At 29.7% G+C, this 26,748-nt stretch overlaps 1 protein-coding gene across 4 annotated transcripts in view; it reads right to left on the bottom strand.

Annotated features, from left to right (window-relative positions):
* The window catches only part of LOC143229050 (uncharacterized), a 180,616-nt gene that overhangs the window by 41,235 nt on the left and 112,633 nt on the right, over positions 1 to 26,748 (bottom strand). For all 4 annotated transcript variants that reach the window (XM_076460759.1, XM_076460761.1, XM_076460762.1 and 1 more), the window contains exons 30-42: positions 24,234 to 24,477; positions 20,266 to 20,363; positions 18,718 to 18,860; positions 17,496 to 17,531; positions 15,116 to 15,365; positions 12,676 to 12,846; positions 11,386 to 11,671; positions 10,446 to 10,511; positions 9,732 to 9,915; positions 8,459 to 8,740; positions 7,297 to 7,602; positions 5,175 to 5,416; positions 2,463 to 4,053 (exon numbers count right to left, since the gene is read on the bottom strand). In XM_076460759.1, coding sequence (XP_076316874.1) covers positions 2,463 to 4,053; positions 5,175 to 5,416; positions 7,297 to 7,602; positions 8,459 to 8,740; positions 9,732 to 9,915; positions 10,446 to 10,511; positions 11,386 to 11,671; positions 12,676 to 12,846; positions 15,116 to 15,365; positions 17,496 to 17,531; positions 18,718 to 18,860; positions 20,266 to 20,363; positions 24,234 to 24,477 — 3,899 coding nt within the window. The remainder of the gene's footprint in view (positions 1 to 2,462; positions 4,054 to 5,174; positions 5,417 to 7,296; positions 7,603 to 8,458; positions 8,741 to 9,731; positions 9,916 to 10,445; positions 10,512 to 11,385; positions 11,672 to 12,675; positions 12,847 to 15,115; positions 15,366 to 17,495; positions 17,532 to 18,717; positions 18,861 to 20,265; positions 20,364 to 24,233; positions 24,478 to 26,748) is intronic.

Raw genomic sequence — 26,748 nt, 5'->3', positions numbered from 1 at the left:
CAGAAGATATGGGTACCCACAGGTTTGTACTTGTCTGATAGTCATTGACAGAAAGTGTGATGATTTAGACTTCTACCATAGAGAGGATGGTAAACAAGAGAAAATCCTGGAACATGGATCAGGAAGGTTAGGGATAGACTGGCCTAAATGAAAAACAGGTTGAAAAAGTAGAAACACCTGGGAAGATAATAAGGACAGAAGATGTATAACATCAGTTATACCACTAAAATTCTTCAGAGAAACAACTGCAGCCCAACAAATAACACGTACACAAAGAGGAGGAGAAATTACAATAAATAGGAACATAACCTAATCCAACAGCAAGGGAACAAAGTAAGGAGTGATAGAGAAGAAGGGGGAACTAAGCCAGCAAACAGAGAAGGATGGATATTTGCAGAAAACCTGTAGAAGGTGGAGTTAGGGAAGGGAATACAGGATAATAGTGAGAAAATTATGAAAAAGTGAAAATGGGAACCAGAAAGTGAAATAAATGGTAAGGAGCTTGATTCGTAAGATGATCAAATAGATACTAATGTTATGTAATTGAGAAGTGAAAATGAAAAACGTTTACAAGTAAGGGGAAAAAGGTCACAAATCCAGGGGGTTGAGGCATTCATAATGAGAAAAAAGCTACTATAAAAAATAAATGGTATAAATCCTAGTGATAAGAAAGTACAGAAGACAAAATAAAACCAAGAACTGTAGATAACTGAGTAAAAGATGAGAAAAAATAATTTTCACAGGATAGAATAGAACATATCTGAGAATGAAATCTTGAAAAAGATTACAAACCTAAAGTTATTTCTCAAATAGTAAGGTGCTACATCAAAGCAAATCAGGTTAATTCTCAGTCCAAATGATTATTCCTGATTGAAGAAGGTCCAGTAAGCATGTTGGTTGTACTTTACAACACATGAACAATGGCTGCAATATCCAGAACAGTTAATGTAACACCAGAAGCTATAAGAGAAATAAGGCCTGTGTGTGTGAACCACATCACTCCCACAATACTAAGTCATAGTAATTTGATAATTCAAGATAAAAATGAAACTTTTTGAAACAACAGCCACAGAAATTAAAAATGAAATATTTCTTAACAATAATAATTTCCACAAACAGAGATCTGAGAAGAAATTTAAATATGCTGGATCAACACAATGCTGAGGAGAAGAATAAAACTGCTACATATTGAAATGCACAGGGAAAGTTACAATGCATGGAAGTTATATGCCCTCTCCAAGTGATGTGAGGCTTTTCTTGCATGATGATACCATCAACTATTAGTGAAGTTTATGATAAAACTTGCAAAATTAGATGGAAGTTGCCTTAACACTAATGGCATGCAAATATCTTAGGCAGATACATGAAGAAGATAACTCAACTGTGTGAGGAGGTGAGTTATCATCTTGGAAGGTAGAAACTATTTTAAAACAATCTATAAAATATTCAGTTTCATTTAACTCAGTGATTAGTAAGTTATATTTATTCATAAATGTTTCAAATTTAGATAGTTTATTGCAAAATTAAGAATAAAATACCGTATTTTCTGCCTAATAAGCCGAATTTCTGGCCCTAAATTTTGGACCTGATTTTTGGGGGTCGGCTTATTGGCCGATCACTCCTTTCGGAAATTTCTTCTTCTTAGGAAATGTTTTTCTTTTGAAAATTACCATAGGCGGTAATTTTGTCCCATCAGCAAAGCACGTTAAGACTACAGTGAAACGTTGTTTCTGGAATTTCATTGGTCACCTAATTACAGTGAGTGGAGCCAATAACGAATGACATATTGACTCCATCTCTGTCTCAATACGACATGTTCTGCTGTACTACAGAATGCCAATGATCACACACAACATGCATGCTGACGCTGAAACGAGACTAAGAAATCATTTTGAAGAAACTTGTCACTTCTTAAAAATGGCTTCGGCTTATTGGGCGGTAATAAGCAAAAACCCTCATTTTCAGAGCTGAAAATTGGCCTCGGCTTATTAACTGGAAAATACGGTATTTAAGATAGTTTTAAGCCTTACTGTAGTGTTTTATCAGGCTTTAATTAACTTAGACAGGATTATATTTCAAATGCTATCTTTGGTATACGTAGAACACTGAGTTTAATATTTTATATGTAAAATATTTTGGGTGTTAAAACCTACAGTGTGATAAGCTCTTGTACTTGTTAAAAAGAACTTGTCAGCAGCTTCCTATAGGCAGTGTAGCCTACATGTTATGCACTCTTCTTACACAAAGTCAAAATTAAGGTTTCAAAGTTTTAAAATTATTATCAGTTTTCTTATGATGTTTCATTACATTTATTACTTGGAAGCAGTCATGTTTTATCATATAAAATTCTGAATAATATTATGAATGTATAAATTTTGTTCACAAAATGATATAAAACAACATTTTAATTTATAATAAAATTTAAATAACAGGCTTAAAATAATGTTAATATCTTTAATTACCTTGGTCTGGATCTTCAGCCATTATAGTGTAAATTTCTGAATTAACAGGAAGGGAGCTGAATATAATAACACTTTCTATGTCAAATGGAAATACTGGAGGGTTGTCATTCACATCTTCAATAACAATAAGCCAGGTTACTGCAGTTGCTAGTGGTGGTGTTCCTTGGTCCTCAACCACAACAGTTATATTGTACTCAGGTAGTTCCTCTCTGTCAAGATTAGAAGACAGTACCACAGAAAAATTTGTACTATTTGATGTCTGAAACAAACTGAAAACAGAAGAACCCTCTGTTAAATTGAACCAACCAATCATACCATTAGGTCCTGAATCACTGTCTGATACAAAAAATGTCTGTATTGTGGTTCCAATAGGTGTGTCTTCAGGGATACTGAGAGAGATGCTTCTTGAGTTCAAAAGAGGAGAATTGTCATTAATATCAACAATGTTTATTTCAATATTCACAACAGAGAAAAATGGCCCTGTTGGTGATACACCATTGTCTATTGCTTTTACCATCCCCGAATAAAAGGTTTTGGTCTCATAATCTACTGGAGTAACAAGTACTAAACAACCACAAGAGGTATTGAGACTGAATACTTCATCTAGTCTTGAGCCATCAACCCATTTGTATGAAATAATACTATTTGGGTCTTTATCAGAAGCTAAAAGCCTTCCAATTTCTGTTCCTACTTGGGTATCTTCTGGTACTGAAAACACATAGACGTCCTTGTTGAATACTGGAGGATAGATGTTTTGTTTGAAAACTTGTATAATAACAGGAATTAATGCAGTTTTACCTCCACCATCAGATACAGAAACGTTTAAACTGTATTCTCCTTGCAATGAAGACAATGAAGAATTCACTTGTAAAGACCCAGAGCTCTCATTAATTACAAACATTCCTTGTGATTCCATTTTAAAGGTAAGCAAGCCATATATTCCTTCATCAGGATCACTGGCCATAATCCGTCCAACTTCATAACCAAATGGAGCAGCTTCCTCAACTTGAAAGATGTAGTTAACTTCAGATGGTCGTGGAAAATTGTCATTTACATCTTCTATAGAAATACGTACAGCTGTGACAGCCCATCTTTGAGGTTCACCACTGTCCATTGCTTTTACAGTGAGGTCATATACAGCTTTAGTTTCTCTGTCAAAATCTTGCATTGTACTTATAGCTCCACTGGTCTCATCAATTGTAAAAGGGAGTGTAGAATCAGTTTCAACAATATTATAAGTCACAGACTGCCCTGTATCAGAATCATTTGCCTTCACAAAGCCAACCAGTGTTCCCACAGTTACATTTTCAAGTATATAGAATTTATACTCTTCTAGTTGAAACTCTGGATCAAACCTGTTTGGTGATGATAAAATTAAAGTGTAGCCATAGCTCATGTTTACAGCTGGTTGCTCATAGTAATCAAGAATATTTAAGTATGTGTTTTCACTGTCTTTATTCAACCATACATTCCATTCAGCCCTAATGTTTCGTCCATCTGAGCGTAACAACTCTGAAACTTTTAAATCAGCACTTATGTCAATACTTTTTCGGGAAAATGTCCACCCTATAGACTCTGAACTGATGACAACCTAAAGAACACAGAAAGCATTTGACATTTCCTTTCATAGAAATTACAAAACATCTCAAATATATATATTTTGTTCAAAGCTATGTTATGCATTATAATCTTATTACTACACATAAGGTAATAAAATTGTCATAAACACACATACAAGAATTATCATACATTTCTGTAGGCCTTCTGTAAAACTCATTGGGCTTTAAAACTAAAAAAAGAGCCTTTGTAAGGTTGAAATATTTATGGAAAAAATAGTAAATGATTATAGTGTGTTTAAAAGGTAAGATATTTTGTTGATTTATATTATTTTCAACATGAATTCCAATTCTTGCATACATAACAGAACTCAAAAAGTATGGTAATCTGTTCTCATTAAATCAAAATTAAAAGTTGAATAGTAAGTTTGAAAAGTATGGAAGCATTTATGAAAGACTTTATGTTGAAAATACTAATGTCATAAATGCACTATGTAAATTAATAAATGCTGATAGTGTGAAAAACTTTATCTCAAGGTTGTCATACAGAAGTGACAAATATTTGCATAATTAAAATGCTATTTACATCAGCTTTTTATGGGGGACTAAATCTTATAGAAGTACAATATTATATGAAGTGTATAACATTGAACTTCTATAACATTATATCAAGTGTATACATTTGTTTTTCTCTAAAAATAACATGGTACTAAATTTTGCTTCATTTAGAAATTCATGCAAAGCTACACAAAGGCTATCTAATTTCAAACTAATACATTAGAAGAAAAGCAGTTTATCAATAGTCCCCATTGCCAGCTCTTGGGCTACTCTAATAAAATAGTAGGACTTGACCATCACTTTTGTAATCCATTTATAGATAATCCACACTCCACTCCAATAACCACTATAGAATACTGAGCCATCCCACTATGAAAAGGTTACTTCTATAAAGATAACTGCATGGCAGATTTTACCTGTATAATTTCAAGTACTGAAATCCTTTTAAGTTAAAAATTGTGACAGAGTTAAAATTACCAATCATAAAATGTATATTTGCATTATAGATTTTGCAGATCAAAAACGAACTTAAAACATGTCACTAATAAAGGTAGCTATTTCTACAAACTGTCAAAAATTATCAATGTTTTATCCATACCTGAGCAGTTACTTTTCCTCCCAAATTTTGTAGGTCAAGAATCTCAACACTGTTTGATCTGCTAGCATTAACAACTCCTCCAGCACTGCTGTATATAGCATCAGGTAAATTTCGAACATCTTCAATATCATTGACAAGAAAATCCATTACTTCATCATCATTGTCAAAAGGGAAGTCAAGACAAACTACATGGATCAGCTCATGAACAGTAACTTCATTAATGAGTGAGAGTTTAGGGTCTCCTGGAAATACAAGGTGATGTACTGTTGAAATTAAGGAAAAAATACAAATGGAATACAGAGTTGAGTATGTTATGTTAAAAAGATTTTGAATATGCATAGCAGTGATTTACACATTAACCACATGTGATACAAAGTCATACAATTGAATAACGATTGAACTACATTTTGACTTTAATTTTGAAAATGAATATATAGTGATTTACACATTAACCACATGTGATACAAAGTCATACAATTGAATAACAGAACTACATTTTGACAATGCAAAACATTCATATATTCAGATGATAAATATATTTTCAGATTAGGAATATAAAATTACCAAGACAGGAATATTCCATGATGGCAATTGAAAACAAGAACAAGGAGTATCAATCAACATGGGGCACAAAAACCATCTAAAAAGAAATCTGCAATAAGCTGTATCACAGCCATTGTAAGCAAAATATGACATCTTGTAGTAGGTGAGAAATCACTAACACAAAATCTGTGGAAATAGCCTTCCATGTTTCCTAGGAAGCATTACAAAATATAGTCAAGTAAAAATCTTGATTCATCTAGAATCATTTCTAGAGGAGAAATAATTCACTTAGACAAGGCTTTCAGTCATAACTCTCGTTCAAATTTCATATACCTCAAACAACTGAAAAGATTAATCATAATATTTTGTATGAAGACACATCAATGAAGTTATAGCATGCAGCTCTCATGTATTCATGTGAAAAAGCCTCATCCTTTATATGATTTATATGAGGTGGATTATAGAAAGCCTGCAGGAATGAGATGTGCTTCAGACATGAAAGCTTAAAAAACGCCTTTTGCAATGGAATCTACTGCAGCTATTGTCAAATGGTATGGTAAAGAGATATATCATAATTGGACAAAGCAACATGGACTTTAACAACATGATAAGCCTCCAAAATAATATTAATATAATATACTGAAACCTTTGTTAAAAGATACAGTTAGTTAGCACCTGCTAAAATTGAAAATCATAGCATGAAAATAATTTATAACAAAATGGTTTTTACATATCATATAGATAATGAGCTTGTTTCTTTTTGATTAATATGGAACTTTTAATGAAACTAGTAATTAAGTTCAAATAAAGATAAACACTCAGTTGTCTATAGTTTCCAAGCTAAAATTGAGCTTAACACATTTTAACCATTCAGTAGTTTTCTCCCTAAAAATAATAACATTTTATTTTACAAGTTGAAGCTCACACAACTGAAACAGTCTGAAGAAAACAAAGAGATGAACTCTGAGACAGAAATGCATTCTAAAGAGAAATTATGTAACTAAAGAAGAATTTATACTAAACTCATTTAGAAATTTGTAGGTTTTGTGGATTAACAAAGTAAAGAATCTTTTGCAGAAAAGGGTGTAATAAACTTTTTAAAAGAAACAAAAAATATATTTTATATTATTACAAATAAGTTGAGTCAATTTTGCAGTAAATTTTAAATACTATATTAATCTTTACATTGAACTAATGATTACTATCTCAAATATCACTTAAAAAGAAGAAAATGTCAAATTGAAAAACAAGTTTCCTAAATTACTCAAAATACCTTAAAAGAGTCACTTATACTTCAGTTTATATTTTTAATATTCCCAAATAATTTCCTTATAAAATTACGTAATATAAATGTCAGGTTTATTAACTGCAAATAATGATTTAAAATAAAACATAACTAATTTAAGGAATGCTGTAAAACAAGTCACAACATATCTAGCTTATAAAACTGAACTCTACAGTATTTAAAAAATTATATGCTATATTCCATTAATGGTATATCATACCACTAAGGTATGGTATTAAAATTCTAGAAATTGTAAAAATTAATTTCAACCAGAATACAGAAAAAAAAACTTACCTAGAGGGTTATTATTTTGAAAAACTGCAGAATAGTTTGAGAACTCTCCTTTCAATGATGCTGTCATCAGCCAACGAGCAGTTTTTGTTTCTCCTGGTCCAATGTCTTTAAAGTTGACTGTGAGAGAAGGAATTATATCTTGATTTCCAAGCTGAGCTCCAATTATTTGAAAATTTATTAAGAGTCCTTTTTCATTCTCTATTATTTCTGGTTGTGCTGAGGTGATATGGAGATTTCTAGCTGGACCATAACCTGTGTTTGATATCATGACTCCCAAGCTGAAAGGAATTGCTGGTTCAACTACAGCTATACGATAGAAAAATAATAAATCAGTAATTAGAATTAACAATATGGAGTTCTTGTTGATCTTATCTATTTAAATAAAACACCCTTATGGTCTTGTCTTCTGGAATGAAATGATTTTGAAGTCTTAACACATCATTAGATGTTGTCAATAATTACATAAGCCCTTAATGGTTTCATTGTCTTGAAATTTTTAGATGTTCTACAGTAATTCCTGTATGCTGAATCTGCATATGATATCCATTTTTCTCCTTCATGTACAGATTTTCCACAAAACAACATAATGCAAAACAAAAAAGACCACATCACATAGTTTTGAGACTTAAAAGATTTCACAAATAAAACCTAGAAGAACAGTTTGTTTGTATATTTGTTAACAAACATAATAGTAAAAAATGTTCATTGTGGTAAATAAAGTAATGACTTGATCTAAATATGAGTTTTTTCTTTCTTTCTGATTTGTGAAAAGTCCTTACATTGTAGAAAAAAATGAATGTTATTTTCAAAATATACTTAATTGAATTATGGAAAATCCATTATAAAAACCAAAACAACTCTTTTGAAGTTTAAATTCACAGGCCTGTGTTATTCTAGGGGACCATCATATAATTAAAATTATATTTAAATATTTACATCATAAAGAATCTCCCAAAAGTCTGGCCATATAAGAAAAACTAATTACATCAATTTTTCTCAGTGTGGCTTCCCCAGAACATCATTTCCTTTTGGTAATGTATTAATTATTCTAAATATTTATAAAAACTCTTTAAACATTAAAATATATGACAAGATTAATCAATATGTGTTATAAACAAGTGTTTGTCATGTTAATAATAAATCAAAAATATGATTGACCTACTTGTAAAAGGATCATCACTTATAACTTCCTTTTCCCAGAAATAATGAACAAACAGCTGAGGATCTGGTTTAACAGTAACAGTATCTGGTAGTAGTGGGGCCTCTATTAAGGAGCCATTGCCAACACGATAATAAAGAGTGCCTCCTACATCATAAAGAACATCATCTTCTGAGGGGGCAGCAGTTGGGTAAGGAATAATAAGCCACAATGCTGTTCCAGTTGCATCTGGATCAAGAATACCATCTCCATCTACACTCAAAATACCTTTAAGGTCAGGATCACCTGGGGGATAAAAATTAAAATTTTGTTTTGATGCAAATAACTTCTACTTTATGTATTACCCAATTTCCACTTTAGTGTTTAAATCACTATTTTTAATAAATTCTGTCAATCTAGTTTTAAAATATAAGTGAATGAGAAAACCTCATTTTTATTGTTCTTTTATTTATTGTTTTATTTCAATAGCTTAGAGTAAAAGATAATTATTTATGAATATGAAATTAATTTTTCAAATATTTTGATAATTATGTAGATGAAATTTCAGTTTTACAAAACAAAATATATCTGATTATGAATAATAACCAAATTGATTATGTTTTTAAATGTGATTATATAACTGCCAAGAACAAAATTTCCAGTTGTGTGTTAGTTTCCGAATAAAAGTATAAACACTTTTAAATATCTTAATACCCATTAACGAGATGTAAGAAATAAAGTAGCAGTAAATTATTACACACATTTTCATGACAATACATATTACACAAACATCTGAAATGAATAAACAATATTGTTACTACTAAATAATGAAGAACTACTATATAAATACAGGTTTGAAGAGGATTTCTGTGACTGTTTAAATCAAAATGTAAAAACTTACTAAAATAATCAAATAGTTTTATGAGAACATAGGACATAAAAAATAAATCTTATTACTTTAATTCAAGACAATTTCATATAATACTTTCCATTTGATTCATTATTTATATTTAAGTGATCTTGAAGTGAAATATTCAAAAACAAATTATTTACCAGTTGTGGTATTCATCTTTTTGTTTCTACACATTTACTTGGCCCGTATTTCATGCACTTCTGCATTTGACTATTATTAATACAAAGTTTCAAACTTGAAAGAAGATATTACATCTGTACTTATTGATCAAAATGTCTATAAAATTTAAATTATAATGATTGTGGATATTAGATTATGGTGCAAAAACACTAGCATGAATTGTATTTAACTATATATAACAATTTTAATTTATTTCATTCTTACCAATGGCAAAATGCTCAGTGGCATTTTCATTACTGTTGGCTGAAGTAATACGGAGGACAACAAGTATATCTCTTAGTTCTGATGTGTCTCCATTTTCTATCTCCAAAGTGGCTTCAAATGCTTCTCGAGTAAGGACTAATTCTTGTTGTATTTTAATACGTACTTTGGCACAAACTCCTTTATTCTAAATACATTCAGTTATGGTAATATTGGATGAGACTTTTTGATTACATGTATGTTACAATTAAACAGTGTAATGTTAAACAGAAACGCATGTTCAAGTTTAATAATTTATGTTACCATAATATGTATTTTAAGAGAATACGTTGATAAATCAAAATTGCAAAAACATTTCTATAATTTTCTTCCAATATCGTTTGAGCTACTGAACTTTTTAAACTGTAGTGCATCTTCTAATCTTATTAATAATTATCCATTCCTAATATTTAGCAACATTACTAATTATTGAATATTTATTTTACTATAAACTCCATACAAACATTATATGTTTTTAGCTATGTCCTTTACATATTAAATACTTAAGTTTTTGGTAATAGTTTACTTAAAATAACTATTACTTTTAATGTAATTAAAAAATCTTTTTTTAATATAAATAATGATATATCAATACTGTCGTGAGCTGCTTATGTGTAATTACAGATACCAGAATTCACTAAAAATACTATTTACATAAGCAACACAAATAAAACTTACTTCAGGTGCAGACTGGTAAAGTTCTACTGCATCATCATACCAGGCAAAGATAGTAGAGAAACCTTCCTATATTAAAATAAAAAAGTGAATTGTATTTTATTTTTAAATATGTGTATATAAATAATAGAATATTATTAAATTATTTTTAATTACTTACCCATATTACAGTGTTTCTCTGACTCAGTTTCAAGCTTTTTTCTAAAAGTTATATCACATTTTGTAAAATATAATACTGCAGATACCGATAATGTATTGCAGTCAATTACATTCAGCTAATTCAATTTACTAACAATGCTAGTATAACAAGAAAAATATAAAAAATGTACAAAAAAAGATGAAGTTAAGTAAAATATCTCTCTGTCTGTTATTTTAATTATACAAATTAGAAATATTTAAACCTAGTTAACAGAGCTATCATCAAGGTAGGAATTTAATATTTTAAGCTCATTTAGATAGAAAAATAATGTATTAAAATTTCAAGTATAGTTATGTATGAAGCTTTTAATTTAGATTTATGAATCATGAAATAAATGTAGTATACATGGTTCTTATAAAACGTCTTGACATGTTTAAACATCGATGAAATGAAAATCATTCTTCATAGAACAATAACTCGATGAGCTTACCAATCCCTTAAAATAATGCTTATTTTAAATAATGACCCTTAGTATATCAGCAATAGGCCAATTAGAAAAAATTATACTCAAAAGCAAAGACCACATTTTAAAATACAATGTTAAAAAGTTAGCTTACAATTTATAGATTTTTGTTTCAATAATAATTTACATAGGTATGACTGTAATTAATATTTTCAATTAAATTATACAAAGTTTAGAAATTGTTCAGCTTCACTCTTCAGTTAATTTAATAGTTTTTGTTCATGTACAGGTAAAGTTATTCTTGAATGGAAGAATGTTTTAATCAAGGCTACATTAATTACCTCATTTGCCACATCTTGATATTGTTTTATTTTCTTCTGAATTTTGCTGATATTTGTATAAGGTATCATGTCCTCCCCTTCCAAAACACCACTCCCCCAGCCATGAACAGTATTATTCCATCTATGAAGAAAAACTTCTATCATATTGTAAGAAGCATTTTGAGGTAATGGTGCTGATAAAATTGCTTGATATTCTGGTTCTGTTATGTAGTTTCCACCGTCACTTCTATCTTCCACAGATGGAAATAGGACATTTTCAAACCAAACAGAATCACGAACATATAACCTGCAAAAGAGTAAATGTAGCTGTTATAAGTAGTCTTCATTACATTTTTACTAGATAATGGAGACTAAATCAAGTCACATAAAGATTTCACTAGAAAATACAATTAGCTTCACAACAAGAAACTTTGTTTCATATTACCTACAATTCAACTTTTGTTTTTCAAGATTATATAGCTTACAGTTACATATGAATAAAGTGTCTTAATTATTATATTAATAGAAAAATTACAAAATGCACAAGTTCTAGAGATGAAAAGTAGTTTAAACCATAATAATAATAAATGAACTTCATCCGAAAGGGAATGTCAATTAATATCTTCATGACATAAGTGTGTGTGTGTATTTCTTATAGCAACACCATATCAAGCTATCTGTTGTGTCCTCCTAAGAGAATTAAATCCCTGATTTTAGTGTTGTAAATTCTTAGACTTACATCTGTTCCAGCAGGGGACTCATGATATAAGGAGTTAATTTGAAATAGACTGTTTCAATAAACAGACTGATAAAAGGATGAATAAAAATATTATATAAAATCATCTATGAGATTCTCCTTTCCAGTATCATGAGCCATTATGAGGTCAATGACCACTGCATAAGTTGCAGGAGAATAAAAAGATTGAAAAATAAGTTCACTGACTGTTCAGTTATTTCAATAAAAGTAAATTCATTTACTAACATGTGTTAATGACTATAAAAAATGTAAATATACATAGTTTATCAGAACTTGTAGTACAGATATTTTTTAATTAGTTTATATATAAAAATAACTAAAGTACTCAAGAAATAATTTAGTTAATCAAATAAATATTTTATCATCATGAATCTAAACTCATAAAAAATGGTTCAATGAAATAAAGTACTTGTACAATACTATAGTCATTTTTTATGTTTTTCATGTATAACATTGCTATAACAATATATACATTTGTTACTTGCACAATAAAAAGCCTGAAAGGTTAACCCTGCATAAACTCACTAGTCAAAACAAATAATTGTAAATCTCACCATTCTTGTGAGCCAAATACAAGAATTGCAGAGTCCAAGAGATTGGATGCTGCTTGTGCTCTTTCAATCAGAGTAGGTACTACATCAGATTTGGTAATCTCTCTCTTTCTTCTGCCTGATATGACTGGCTTGATGCAATCTGTATACACCCCTGCAGCACCAACTAAGCAACTGAAATATTATAACATTTAGTTTATCATACTGAATTCTTTAAACTGAAATGATGTGTCTACACATTTACTTTTTTCAAGTACAAAGCTTAATTCAACTGGTAAAGTCACAGCACTCTCCTATTAACTTAATCATGATATGGATTTATGAATAAGTGTTTAGTTTATGATTCCCATAGTGACAGCATCAAGAGCTTTAAATAATTTGATAAACCTTTTTAAATTTCATTTCTAAATAATAGCAACTTCTAAATCTCAGTATTATATATATATACACACACATATATTGAACACTGGAGACAATATACCAATGTAATTAATTTTAAAGTGTGTTTGATACGTTGTTTTAAAACTATGATACTTTGTACACAATTGTTATTAAAAGATTAATCAGTCACTAATCATTAATATAGAAAAAGCAATAACGTTTATTTCTTTAGTGAATATTCCCAAGTCATCTATATATAAAAAAAATTCAGTTTATGCTTATTAGTATGGATGTCTAGAAAACCATAAAAAGGTTGCATATATGTAAAAATAATCAAATTATATATTGCATTACCTATATTACTAAATAACCATTATACTTAAACCCTGTAACAAAAACATCAACAACAGTCCTTTCAAATTATTAGCAGTGTGGTAATTCAAAGATAGACCTAATGTACAATAAACTGATCTCTGCAATGACTAGAGATTCAAGGACCTAATATGAAGAAGAACAGGAGTAATGATTTTTGTCAGTGAAATGAAATAAACAAAATTTGAAACAAAATAAAACACTTGATTACTAATAGAACAAAAATAAAAGATTGGTCATAAAAATGAAAATAATATTCAAGGAATTTTAGATTTAACATATAAAATGAACAATAGAATTAAGTTCTATTTAAGATATTTGCATACAACAGAAGCATGTATTCATTTGGTACAGTACCATTTTCATAATAAGTAATACAATCTGAGACAAATAAGATTTAGAGAGGGCTTGAATATATAAAGAAAGCTTTATTGCAAATTTAACACAATGACATATACAAAATTTTGTCATAATAACATACAAACCTTTGTCTAAACATTATAAACTTGTTATATAGGTTTATACATTACCCATTTAAGCCATTTCTGAACTCTATAATATACATCTATTTAAATGTTGAGTGATTATTTGGAATTCAGCACAAAGTTATACAATGAGCTATCTGTACTTTGCCCACCACGTGCATTAGAATCCACTTTCTAGCAGTGTGAGTCCACTGTTTAAAGAATACAAGCTTTGAAGCAGACTTAATTAATATGTAGCTAGGGAAGACCATCCAAATGCCAAAAAAGAAAAAAACATGTGACAACAAGCAAAATGAATGATATGATAAAAGGTAGAATTATAAGCTATCTGTTATTTCTATGAGAGAAAAAACTATTTATTTTGACTCTTGAGAAGTTTCTTAAATCAAGCTCTCATCAAAGTCCTGCAGAGATAAATAAACAAGGTAAGAAAAGGAAAGAATAAAACTAGTTAGATTAATGCATAAATATCAACAGACTTATCAAAGTCTATTCTGGTCATAAATATATGAATAAAGGAATTCATTCAGTAAAATCCCCAGTGAGCTAGATCTTGGACATGTGCAGCTGATGTGATAACCACTTGACTAAGAGTTAACTTGCATAACAAATGTTTGTTCTTGTTAGACATTCTTTGAATATGCAATGCATTACTCACTTATATGGTCTAAAAAATAGCTCTCTAGTAACAGTGAAAAAATCTTTGTTACATAGTAGTTTTAAACATTTTTCAGTCTGAAATACCATTTTCTTAAATATATTTTCTAAACCTTGTTTTCTAAATGTACTGAACATTCTAACAGAATATAAACTGAATTGAGAGAAGTAACAAAAGAATAGTTGCATGAATAACTAATAAGGTGAAGTAAAATATTTAGCAACTTATTGAGCCAAAAAAAGTATTTTATTTCTTCTCCACAAGTAATAATGGTGTTTTTCTATGTGACATTAAAAACAAATCTCATTTCAAAGTAAATAAATTAGACTAAATCAGATAAAGAATATTCCATGCTTTAATAGTTTCCATACATTGCTGGAGAAAGTTTGTTTTAACCTTGCCCACATAAATCTTATGTGTTAAAGAAGTGAATAATAATAAAAGCTTAACAATTTTTTTTACTTACATTTAATTCCATTAACATTCTGAAATGTAATTTTAAATTTCATACTTAACAGTTTTAATAATCATTAAAAAATATACTTACCCTATTCCACTGATGATATTTGATATGACCTTGGAAATAGGAAGGCATGAAAATATTGTCCCTGCAACACCCACAACAAATTGCAAGAGAGAGTTAGCAGTTACCAAACTGTAAATTGATGAAGGGCATCCTGTGACATCAAAAAATGCCATAATGCATGTTGCTACAGATGCTACACAACCCAAGGCATCACAGACAAGAGATGTGGATGGTACTGGTCTTATTAGGTCTATGGAGGGACCGTCTAGTGCTTAAAAATAAAATATTTCTTGCTTATATTTTTGTAATAGAAATATTAGCAAATTAAAAAAAAAACTAAGCTAATAAACAAACAGAGCACAACACAAATAACTACTCTTGTTTTATTTAAAAGAAAAACAACCTTATAAACATTTCTCATGCCAGCACTAAACACTAAACATGCTATCTTCCACTAAGTTAGTTCTTCAGTTGAAGTTGAATTGATCATAACCCAGTGAGTCATGCATCAGACTGTAACTTTTAGGTTCCATAATTTGTGCCCTGTTACCATCAAAATAATATTTAAAAAATCATGCTCTACACTTTAGGGTCATGGGTGCATTATAAGAAAGTGTAGTGCTGTCAAATTCCATTTTTTAGTTAACAAGAGGAGCTCAAAAGTTAGAGTTGGATGGAATTGACTAGCTGCCTTCCCCCTAGTCAGTAACTTTAAAATTTCTAGTACAGATAGAATTCATGTACCCTTCTTATAATTTTCAAAAATGAAAATCATTACCTCAGAAATTACCTCAGTTATTATTATAACAACATATTTATGTATTATTGCCATGTCTAATATACCAACCAATTGTAATTTTGCTTAAAAGTAGCATTTGCACATTATATATGGCAAACTGAGTTTTATGAGACAAAAACAGTATATTATATTCTCATAGTTTTCAATTCTAAGTTTTATAATATTTAAAGATGCTTAGCAGATCCATTAAGTTCTATGTGCTCTTGATTTAATATAATTTTATGATAAAATCACTGCCTTTACACTCTCAAAACTCTCTTGATCTATTATTATAGGAGATTTTTACAAAACAAAAAATCAAAGGAAGTGTTTTAATGTTTAATGTTTTATTAAATCTCAATCTTGCATCAACATAATTCTTTTACAACACTTTCACATTTAACTTATTGTTAATTTTCTTCAAAATATAAGTTTCACACACTGGTTTATACCAGTCACTTTACAAGTTATTTTTATTTTGTGATTTCTGCTATACTGCATCACTTCTGTTGTGTTACAGGCCAGGCATGGGCATGTTTTTACTGTGACAAGTGTGAATTCAAGGGTTCATGACTTACATTACATTAATAAAAATAAAAAAAGCTCCACATTTTGTCACCTTGATTACGCTATAACAATGACCCTCAAATATCAGTATCTGTTACAGTAGCTCAAGTTAATAGTGGATACTGTTTATTATAACAATGATATTCAAATTCTGATATCTGATTACAGTTGCTCAAGAGTTAGAGATGGATACTTTTCATTATAACAGTGACAAATCAAATCTCAATATGTTGTTATAGTAGCCTGAGTATTAATGGTGGATACTGTTTATTGTAACAGTAACAGTCAATCCTTATTATTTTATCACAGTAGCCTCAGAATTAGCAATGGATACTGTTTACTAGCTGCATTTACTCTAGTTTAACAGTTCAAAATTAGAGATAGTAAGTACAGATAGTCTTGTGTGGCTTTGAATGAATATTCAAAATAAACAGAACCTATTTTGTGCTTGCTGTTTTGTTAGCTTATTTTACTTAAGCAAAAATTTTTTATTTTATTTTCAATATTCTGATTGAACTTATTATCTTTTAATCCCAAGTGTATTATCATATTAGTATAACCTTTTTCCAGGCAGAAAAAATAGTTTTTAAGCTATTGCTCATTTATCCATGCCATAACTTTGTGAGCAAGAGTAAGTTTATTTATAACACAAGCAAACTACAACTGTAGCATACATGTGTTAAATAAGTGGATTTAGAATAAAATAAGATATTCCATCTACTAAAAGAAGAAAGAAAAAGAGTTAGGGAACTTTAGCAATGTTATCCTTTCTTATGAATGCTAGAACCCAGAAACTTTTGCAAACATTGAGATTTTATGTATTTGACTTTTCTGCAAAAAAGTAATAAAAAAAACAAAATTTAATCAAAACATATTATTTCACATATGTGTAAGTACCTATATGTAAATATGAGGAACAATACATTATTATTATCAAAGTATATAAGAACATGCCAACCATACTATATATTTGCTATATCTAGTGCTGAAATCGTATTTGATCCAATTTAAGAGCTCTTCAGTTAAATAAAGAAATAAAATAGTTGAAACACTTACCCCAAGGGCCAATATATGGTCCCCAAAAGTGTGGTCCTAAATAAGTAAAGTGACATTTAGTTTTTATTTTTGAACCAATTTACAGAACATTGTTCTTGTAACATGGTAAACAAATACTGATTTTATGTTTTTGATCAGCTAGACAACAAAATAATGGTTTTCACATTTTTTCAAGTATTTATTTGTAAAACACTTTTGCACCTTTATTTTAATTCAGAAATTTTTATTTCAAAAAACAATAGATTCAGTCACACTTCATAATCACACTTCAAATTTTCATATAGACCATTCTCACTTCATGAATAATTCATTTTAGAAAGGATAATAAGGTTCTTAATTCAAGCCCTACTAATCAACAGTTTCCAGTTGCTCATAAAATATAATAATATACATGGAAGTATATTAAGACATCACCATAACTGATGATCCACTAATTATTAAAACTATCATGTGAAAAAATATTGGTTACCTTTTAAAATCTTAAAACATAAACTAATAGTTTTAGAATATTTTAAGATATCAAGGGTACTGTAACAAGAAAAATAATAATAATATGAAGTAGCAAGGGAACTGATAAAAAAGAAGATACTACATACAGAAAAAAATTGCATTTTACATATGCATGTATAAATATAAGAACTATGCAAGTATACTCAGGAGAATATTTTCAGGCAAACTTAGGGTGGACAAATTCTAGAAATTTCATCTAGAATAAGTAAATAAACTTCAAGAATGAATATATTTGCATTGAAAACCAAGAAACGTATAGAATTAAATATTCTAAGGCCTGACTTAACTCACAATCTGCAGGACATGGGTTCAAATCCTTATCACATCAAATATGTTTGCCCTTTCAGCCACAAGGGTGTTACAATATAACAGTCATTCCCACTGTTTGTTGGTAAAAAAGAGCAATCCAAAAATGAGTGGTGTATGGTGTTGACTAAATCCCTTCCCTCTAACTTATCACTGCTATATGAGAGAAAGCTAGTGCAGATAGTCCAAAAGTAATTTTGTGAAATATTAAAAACAAATTAAACTAAAATGTTCTAAATACTAATAATTTTTAAAGCAAAAACCAAACACACTGCACTTTAGAATGTGTATTTTTTTTTATAAAAGCACACATTAAGTATACTTGTGGGTCATAGTAAGGGTGTGCCCATGCTCTATACTGATAATAACTTTAATAATACAGGAAAAATAATTTATGTTCACTTACTTATGCTACAGTGGCAAGAGATTTGGGGTGGTCTAATCACTGGAATTGGTATGTTCTTACACAGTAATGTTCTACAAAAATAGCAATATAACAATCCAAATGCAAACCCTAAAGCTATACCAGCTCCAGCACCTCTTTGGGACCTGAATGATGTTAATAAAACAAATTTTTGTACCAAAAACTAAAAATTACTTTTGCATAAGAAAATATATCTATCTTCAACATTTACATAAAACACAAGTATAAAGATTATGTTATTCAAATACTTCAAATGCTAAAAATGCTTCAAACAGCCTTTTAAAAATAACAACTTGCCCATTCAATTGATTTTTCTTTGAAAATTAAAAAGGAGTGCTACTAATTTCAAAGATAAGGCCACAGATTAAAAAATATGGACGAATGTATAAACTGATGTTATTCATTGTGAAGCAAATTACTATGTATTCTAAAGGCTTTTATAACACAGAAACTTGTACTTTCATTTTGAAAACATCAATTAATGTGAAGCAGTTCTATTTTTATGACACTGATGCATTGTAAATAACATGAAAATCCTTTACTCCAAGCTCTGTAAAACAAAAAAAAACAAAATACTTCAAGCAAATTTTTTTATTCAGTCACACAAATGTATTTCAGAATAGCTGGTACAGGTATTAACACTTATTTATTGTTTTGATTTTCCTAAGTTAACTTCAGGTTAACCTGAAAATGACCTAGGAAGGTCGAAACATTGTTCTCTACTTATCACTAAAAGTGTTAATAACCATACAAGCCAGTTATGAGATACATTTTTATTTCAAGTGGGTTTTTAGTCATCAAGAGTCACACAAATACTCAAATCAATAGCCCAGGTGGGCTTACAAAACCTAGTATACTTAAACTTACAATTTACTTAGATATGAAATAGAATTTGTTACCTGATGCAAACTTAATATTTTTTTATATTAAATTACACAAGATTAAAATGTGAACAAAACAGGTGTCTTCAATATTAAAAAAATAATTACTAAAACAGTCTCTCACAAGGCCATATGAAACTAGTAGAAATGAAATTACAGTTATCAATGACCTAAAAGTTGAAAAATCTTAATCTTTTTTTTTTGCACATGGTAAAGAATATGAGGTGGATACATAAATGAAACCAATTATACATTATTAGTTTTTTTCAGAACTTTTCTTTTTTAAATGAAAGAATAAAAACAACAAATTTTAATGTAAAAACTATACTCAATACAAAAAAATCACTTGTATGTGAGAAAAACTTTAACATCAAAATTAAGGTGGCATGTTTAAAATATGTATATAAAAATTGAAAATATAATCTCACTGAAGAAGCAAATGAGTTTCCAAAAGTGATAAACTTTGAAAAAGTAATTATAATTGTAGAAATGAAATATGAAAAAAATGTTTATAATATGGAAAATGCTCAATTAATATTAAAGTATAAGCAAGAAACGTTTAAGGCCAACTGGTCCTTTTTAATAAATATAAAAAAGAGAAAACTTAATGTATAAATATAGACAACAAACAGTTTAAATTTAAAACTACCTGGCTAGTTGAGTGGAGTTTTCTGAAGTTTGTTTGTGAACACGAACTGTTATGATAATTGTTGTGTTTGCTTCTATTTGTCCTATTTCTCTTGTTGCCTTGAAAAAGAAATTTATAGCAAAACAAACTCAGCATTCATACTTCTAACAGAAACAAAAAAATAGATAAAATTTCAAAATAAACTTTCAAATGACTATATGAGATACTAAAGCTAAGTAAATGGTGTTTAATTACACCATTTAACAAAATTTTTACTTTTTCTTTGCATAAAGTAAATGGAAAAGACCTATTTTTCTCTTCAAACTTTGCTTTTGTGGCCTGGGTAATGGAATTTTCAAATTTACCCATTTTCTAGAACATTCCAGGTAGATTCAGTGCTGAGTAGCTGATAGAGAATTTTCTCGAACTTATCAAAATTTTCTAGAACTTTTCATAGTAATATATATACAGGGTCTCACCACTCACCACTTCAGTTTAGTTCTAGCTGCCTAAGTGAAGACATAGACATATCCAAGGAGGCTTTACCAAGTTTCCCTGTTATCTTTGCCTTTGGGACAGCAGAGACACCACAGCACACTACAACAGGAAGCACTGGCCACAATGGACTGAGTTCTCTGTGGGGAGGCACAATGTCGAGTGTGAGCCACTAGTGGACCTCCATAAGATGTTGTTTCCACCATTGCACATAAAACTGGGTCTTATGAAACAATTTGTCACAGCGCTTGATAAGGAGTCTGTAGCCTTCAAGTACCTTTGAGACTTCTTCCCTAAGCTATCTGAGGCAAAGGTCAAAGCTGATGTCTTAGTTGGACCACAAATAAAGAAGATCCTGGAGTGCACAGAATTCTCCAAGAAGCTCAGTAGCAAGGGAAAAAAAGCTTGGGGCAGCTTTGTTGCAGTGGTTTGGGACTTCTTGGGCAATCACATGGCCGAACATTATGTGGAACTGGTTGAGTCTCTGGTGAAGAACTACGCCCTAAAAGTCCATATTCTTAATGTTCATCTTGATAAATTCAAGGAGAACATGGGAGCATACTCAGAGGAGCAAGGCGAGCACTTCCACCAAGATATACTGGACTTTGAACACTGCTACCAAGGAGTGTATAACGAAAACATCATGGGAGACTATATTTGGGGGCTGGCAAATGAAAGTGATTTACATTACAGTCGTAAATCTCGAAAAACTACTCATTTATAAACATTTTTATATAACTTTAGTATAAATACATGTAAATCTTGATTCATATGTTGTTTTATTCAAAACTTATGTCATTGAAAATGTGCAAATTTGCCTGTTTTCACATATAAAATAGGTTAATTTCTAAATTTCATTATCCATGTCACAAAAGCAAAGTTTGAAGGAAATAATGGTCATTTTCTGTACTTCCACAACATAAGAATTAAGAAATAGCACATACTATCCAGGAAAAAATTTGTATTACATTGTGTTAAAAATAACTGGAGTAAACTGTGGCTATTTCATCTGAGTGGTAAAGATAAATGAGACTTAACTTTCTGTCCCTCTTTCTTCTCACTGAAGATTCTCTAAGAAAACTACTGTTCTTTATGAGCTAATAGCCTTATTTTTAAGAACTAATATTTTTTATACATTTTTGCTAAAAACAGTTAATATTCCACAATAAAAATGTGACATATTCAGCACTGTTCAAAACTGTTTCAACAAAGTCAAAAATCAGGTTTCAGACTACTTTGAAAGAACAATGGAGGGTAATTCACAGGTGAAACATCAAAATTTTATTAATTTTCGTATTTAGTGAAACATAAACTCAGTGAAAGTGCTTTAATTCAGCAAAAAGTTAATATTTTCTGTGTCTCATTTTGCTTTAGTAACTGCAAACAGTCTATCAAGCATTGTTGCAATATATTTAATCACAATGTCCTTGGACATTTTACTCCAAATGTCTCTAATACACTCCTGTAATATTTCTTTGGAAGTAACTCTTAATTTGTCAAGTTTTTGATCTATCAAATCCTAGATCTACTCCACTTTCTTGAAATCAGTGCTCTGTGGATGCCATTGCATCATTTGAATGACTACAGCAGCTTCTTCCTTAACTAAGTAATTTCTGAATATATTGGATGAAAGTTTGCAGTCATTAGCTTCTTGGTAGTAGAATCCTTTACCAATAATATACAAACTACTGAGTACGCTATGACAGATAAGTACCTAATGGTACTCGCACTTCCATTATTCCACCTATTTTGCAAACATCTTCTTTAACATCAACAGAAAAACAACCTCAAATCATCACACTGCCTTTCTTGTGCTTCATAATAGGTGATATGCATAGAGGTAAGTATCTTTCACTTTTTTATGTCAAACATGCAACCTATATTTGAACCAAACATTTCAAACTTGGACTCATCCATTCATGATACTCTTTTCCAATCACCTGCAGTCCAGTTTTTATACTTTTTAGCAAATTTTAGTTTTTTGACAATATTTGGAGATCAAAATAAAAGATTTTAACTGCTAAACGATCATATATTCTATTATTGTTGAATCTTCTTGATACTGTAGACCTGGACACTTTTCTGTCATTTAGTACATGGTCTTTTATCTCATGTTCAAGATCAGTGACAGTCCTCCTTCTGTTCCAAAGGATGCATAAACAAAGATACTTAACATAAGCATCATTGAGTTTAGGTTTTCTGCCTCTTCTTTTCCTATTTTCAAATTTATCTGTTTCAGTCTCACAATCAAAGGTGTGCTTGATAGTGTTTAGGGAGTATTTCAAGTATGCAGCAATTTGTTAGAGAATTCAAGCAGCATAATTTAAAGATTTTATCCAAACTCTCTGCTCTACTGACAATTCTTTATGCAGTTTGGGCCATGATATGACAAAAACTTAATATATAATGTTAAACTGATTTATTCTAGTATATACTGATACCATATGCTAGCTCTTTGCCAGTTCCTTTCTATATACTTAAGATAGTGCATATGGTACTATCACAGTTATTTCAGACCCTAAATTTTATCAATATGTACATTCAAGCAGAACCATTATAACAAGCCCTTGGTACAAGTATATGAGAATTCTAAAGAATTATAAGTATTCTCACCCTGGCTCATTCAGTTGTCAACAAGGATCAGTGAAGCATTACTGGTAAATAGCATTGAAATATATATTCTGTAATGGGATGGAGGAATTAGCCCCAAAAAATGGAAAGAATGACAAAATATTCTTTTGTCCTAACATTTTTGCACAGTACACTATACAATCAACTGTGTCTTATGCAGAATAAAATCAAATTTATTTGACTTTATTTTGCATTTATGTACACCTATCTTTATGAAAAATTATGTCCTTCAACAGATGTAAAGAAAGATAAATATTATGCATGCATCACAAAACTACTAGAATAAATTTTATCAACACAATCTAATTTTACTGGTCCTACATATGATCCAAGTGGGAATAATAATATAGCATTTCAACCACATACTTAATGTGAACAGCATACTGTTGTATATAGGAGCTTTTGCTCAAGAGCAGAAATCATCAGGTTGGCTGAGCATACAACATACAAAACCTCAATCTAAACATAGTTAATATCAATAACTTATAAAAAGTCAGTTCTTATGGTGTAAATACTGTCTTTTCAGTTTTATCAGCAAATCAGTAGCAGGGATTGGAAGGTAGATTTATTTTTATCATTAATGTTAAATTAATGTGACTTAATATACAACAATGAAGGTAGAAGAGAAGCAAAACACAAACTTTGTAATATTAATTCTGTTTTAGTCTTAACAAAACTACTGATCTGCAAACAGCTTAGGAACTATATACTAAAGTAATTAATAAATTCTATTAAAGTAATGACTTCCTTTAGTAAAAATAAAAGAATACAATTATAATAGGTCACAAATGTAATCAGAAAATATTTCACAGCAGCATCACCATGTTCAAATTCACAATTAGGACAATTATAAGCACTCTTACTGTGTCAAAAATCAGGAATGGATGGCTACCAGGTTCAGGAATTCCAAAAGTCACATTATCAGCTCTTATAAGTCCATGATTAGTAACTTCAAAATTGATAATAGAATAATAACCACGTTCAAGACTCTCCAAGTCTAAGGAGCTAGGTTCAACAGTTACAACAGGAGCTGGAACATATGTTTCAAAGTCTGCTTCTAAGGTTATTTCATACTTATCTTCAATCTGGATTGGACGAACTGAAAAGCTGGAAGAATGATAATTTAATAATGAAAGAAAAGTAGCAAGGAATTTGGAAAAAAGGTATCTCAATCCATTTAATAATTAAGCAATACATAATACATATTAAAATAAAGTAATTAATTAATTAATGATTCATGTACACTTAGTGTATCTAAGCAGCGTATGCATTATGAAATATGCAAAAGATATTTTTAAATGTCATTGCAGAAATTCTTAATAAATTCTATTTTTGTCATTCATAACTGAATGTTAACATACGAAACATTTGAAAATTCTGGTTACAGAAACTAAAAGCAGATGAAAACCTACACTTGTTTCTATTATTTTAAACTATGCTTTTTTCAGATTTTTAATAAAAATATTTTCAATAACCTTCCTGCATGTAAAATTGCTACAATTATCGCAACTACAAAATTATTGTCATAGAGTTGTAAATCAAACAAACCCTCTTTGTTATTCTGAAGATGACCTAAGAAGGTGCAAATTTTCTGTACTTTGTTTTAATTAAAGTTTTAATACCCATATCAACCTTCTTGAGAATTCATGTTTGCTTCAAGTGGGTTTCTTGTCATCACAAACTTTATCATTTTAAATTATCAAACATAGCTAAATCAAACTACATCATAACTCAACAAACATGTGGTAAGATTAAGTCAAAAACAGCCCTCTCAGAAACAAAAATAAAAACACAGTTATAATAAAAACTAAGAATTTGAAATTTAGATTATTAAAGGAATGAATTCAATATTGGTATTTTAACTTTAAAATTACATTATTTCACAAAAATGGTGTCATGTTCGACAATGATGTAACAACCACAGTACAGCTTAGCTTATTTAAATGCTGCTTTTAGAGTTCTGCTTGACTACAGTTACAATAAACCAGCAAATTATATAATTCAACATGAAAATACAAAGTTCTCTCCAGGGTCTCAAACCCTCAACTTTTGTTTTCAAAGAGTTCCAGTAAGATTTTCAATGGTTCCAAACTAATTTTCCAGTAGCATTTAATAAGCTCAGAAGAAAAAGAAAAAAGTACTTCACTGTTAATGAAAAACATTACTTACAATGTACACTCATGTTTACCTTCTGCAAGAGAAAGTGTGTGTATTTTTTTACAGAAAACCCAAATTGGCCTATCTCCTGTGTCCACTGAAGGGAATCAAACCCTTACATTCAACATTCTAAATCTAAAGTCTTACCAATGTCTCACCAGGGGACATGTGAAAAAGATCATGTTGATGCTCAATGATAAACATTATTTACAATGTACACAACATGTTGTTTCCCTTTACGAGTACAAAGTAAGTTTCATGATAAGGTTATAAATACTTTTCTTCATCTAAAAAAATTCAAATATACCTCTTAAATAAATTTAAAAAAGCAACTTTACATTTTATCTTTTATTTACTTTATCCTAACTGTGTATGATATTATTTGTAGTTGCCATAAAAATTAGGAAACAATTATAAAATTCCCTACTTTCTTTCTATAATGACTAAGTTGTAACAGAATATCTAGCTACTATTCATGCCATATAAATTGCAAATCATGTGGTAAACATGCAGTTCACATTAGAATACCAAATTACATAATTCGTGAACTATTCATGAGCTTTCCTCTTAAACCAATTATTGTTATTAATATTATTTCATTTTATCTAACTTACAAATGTTTCAATTTTTATATTTTAGTTACTTTTATTATTATTATTATATAATAATATTATATAATAATAATAATAATAATAATAAAAGGAACACACACGAAGAACAAGAAATAAAGTATTTACCTGAGTCCATTTTACTTTGGCCTTTGACTGTCAAAAATTAACCCTACCTTTTTTGTATTAATTAATTATACTACTTCATATAAGCCACCAGTAATTATACTATTTTATATAAGCACCCCAGTGGTACAGCAGTTTTGATACCTGTGGTTGGCAGAGCACAGATAGCCCATTGTGTAGCATTGTGCTTAACTTCAAAACAAACAAGCATTAAACAACACACCAAAGAACATAGAATAACAACATGAAAAAAGGAAACAATGTTACATAAATATCACAATTTTTCTGGCTTTCTAACTGTACAACAAAAGCTGTTAAAAATTTGGCTAAGCTCATCAATGTGTTCTTAAGAGAATAAAGTTTGAACTGGAAGGAGAATAGATAATTCTTTGTACTGATAACAATGCAGTATAGTACATCATTGGATGGAGAAAAACTTTGGCTTTTTCTTAGTTTTAAATAATATTGTCTTAAGTGTCAGAGAGAA

Source organism: Tachypleus tridentatus, chromosome 10, assembly GCF_004210375.1.
Source record: "Tachypleus tridentatus isolate NWPU-2018 chromosome 10, ASM421037v1, whole genome shotgun sequence".
In the NCBI taxonomy this organism is placed as follows: Eukaryota; Metazoa; Arthropoda; class Merostomata; order Xiphosura; family Limulidae; genus Tachypleus; species Tachypleus tridentatus.
This window is presented reverse-complemented; position numbering and strand designations above follow the sequence as displayed.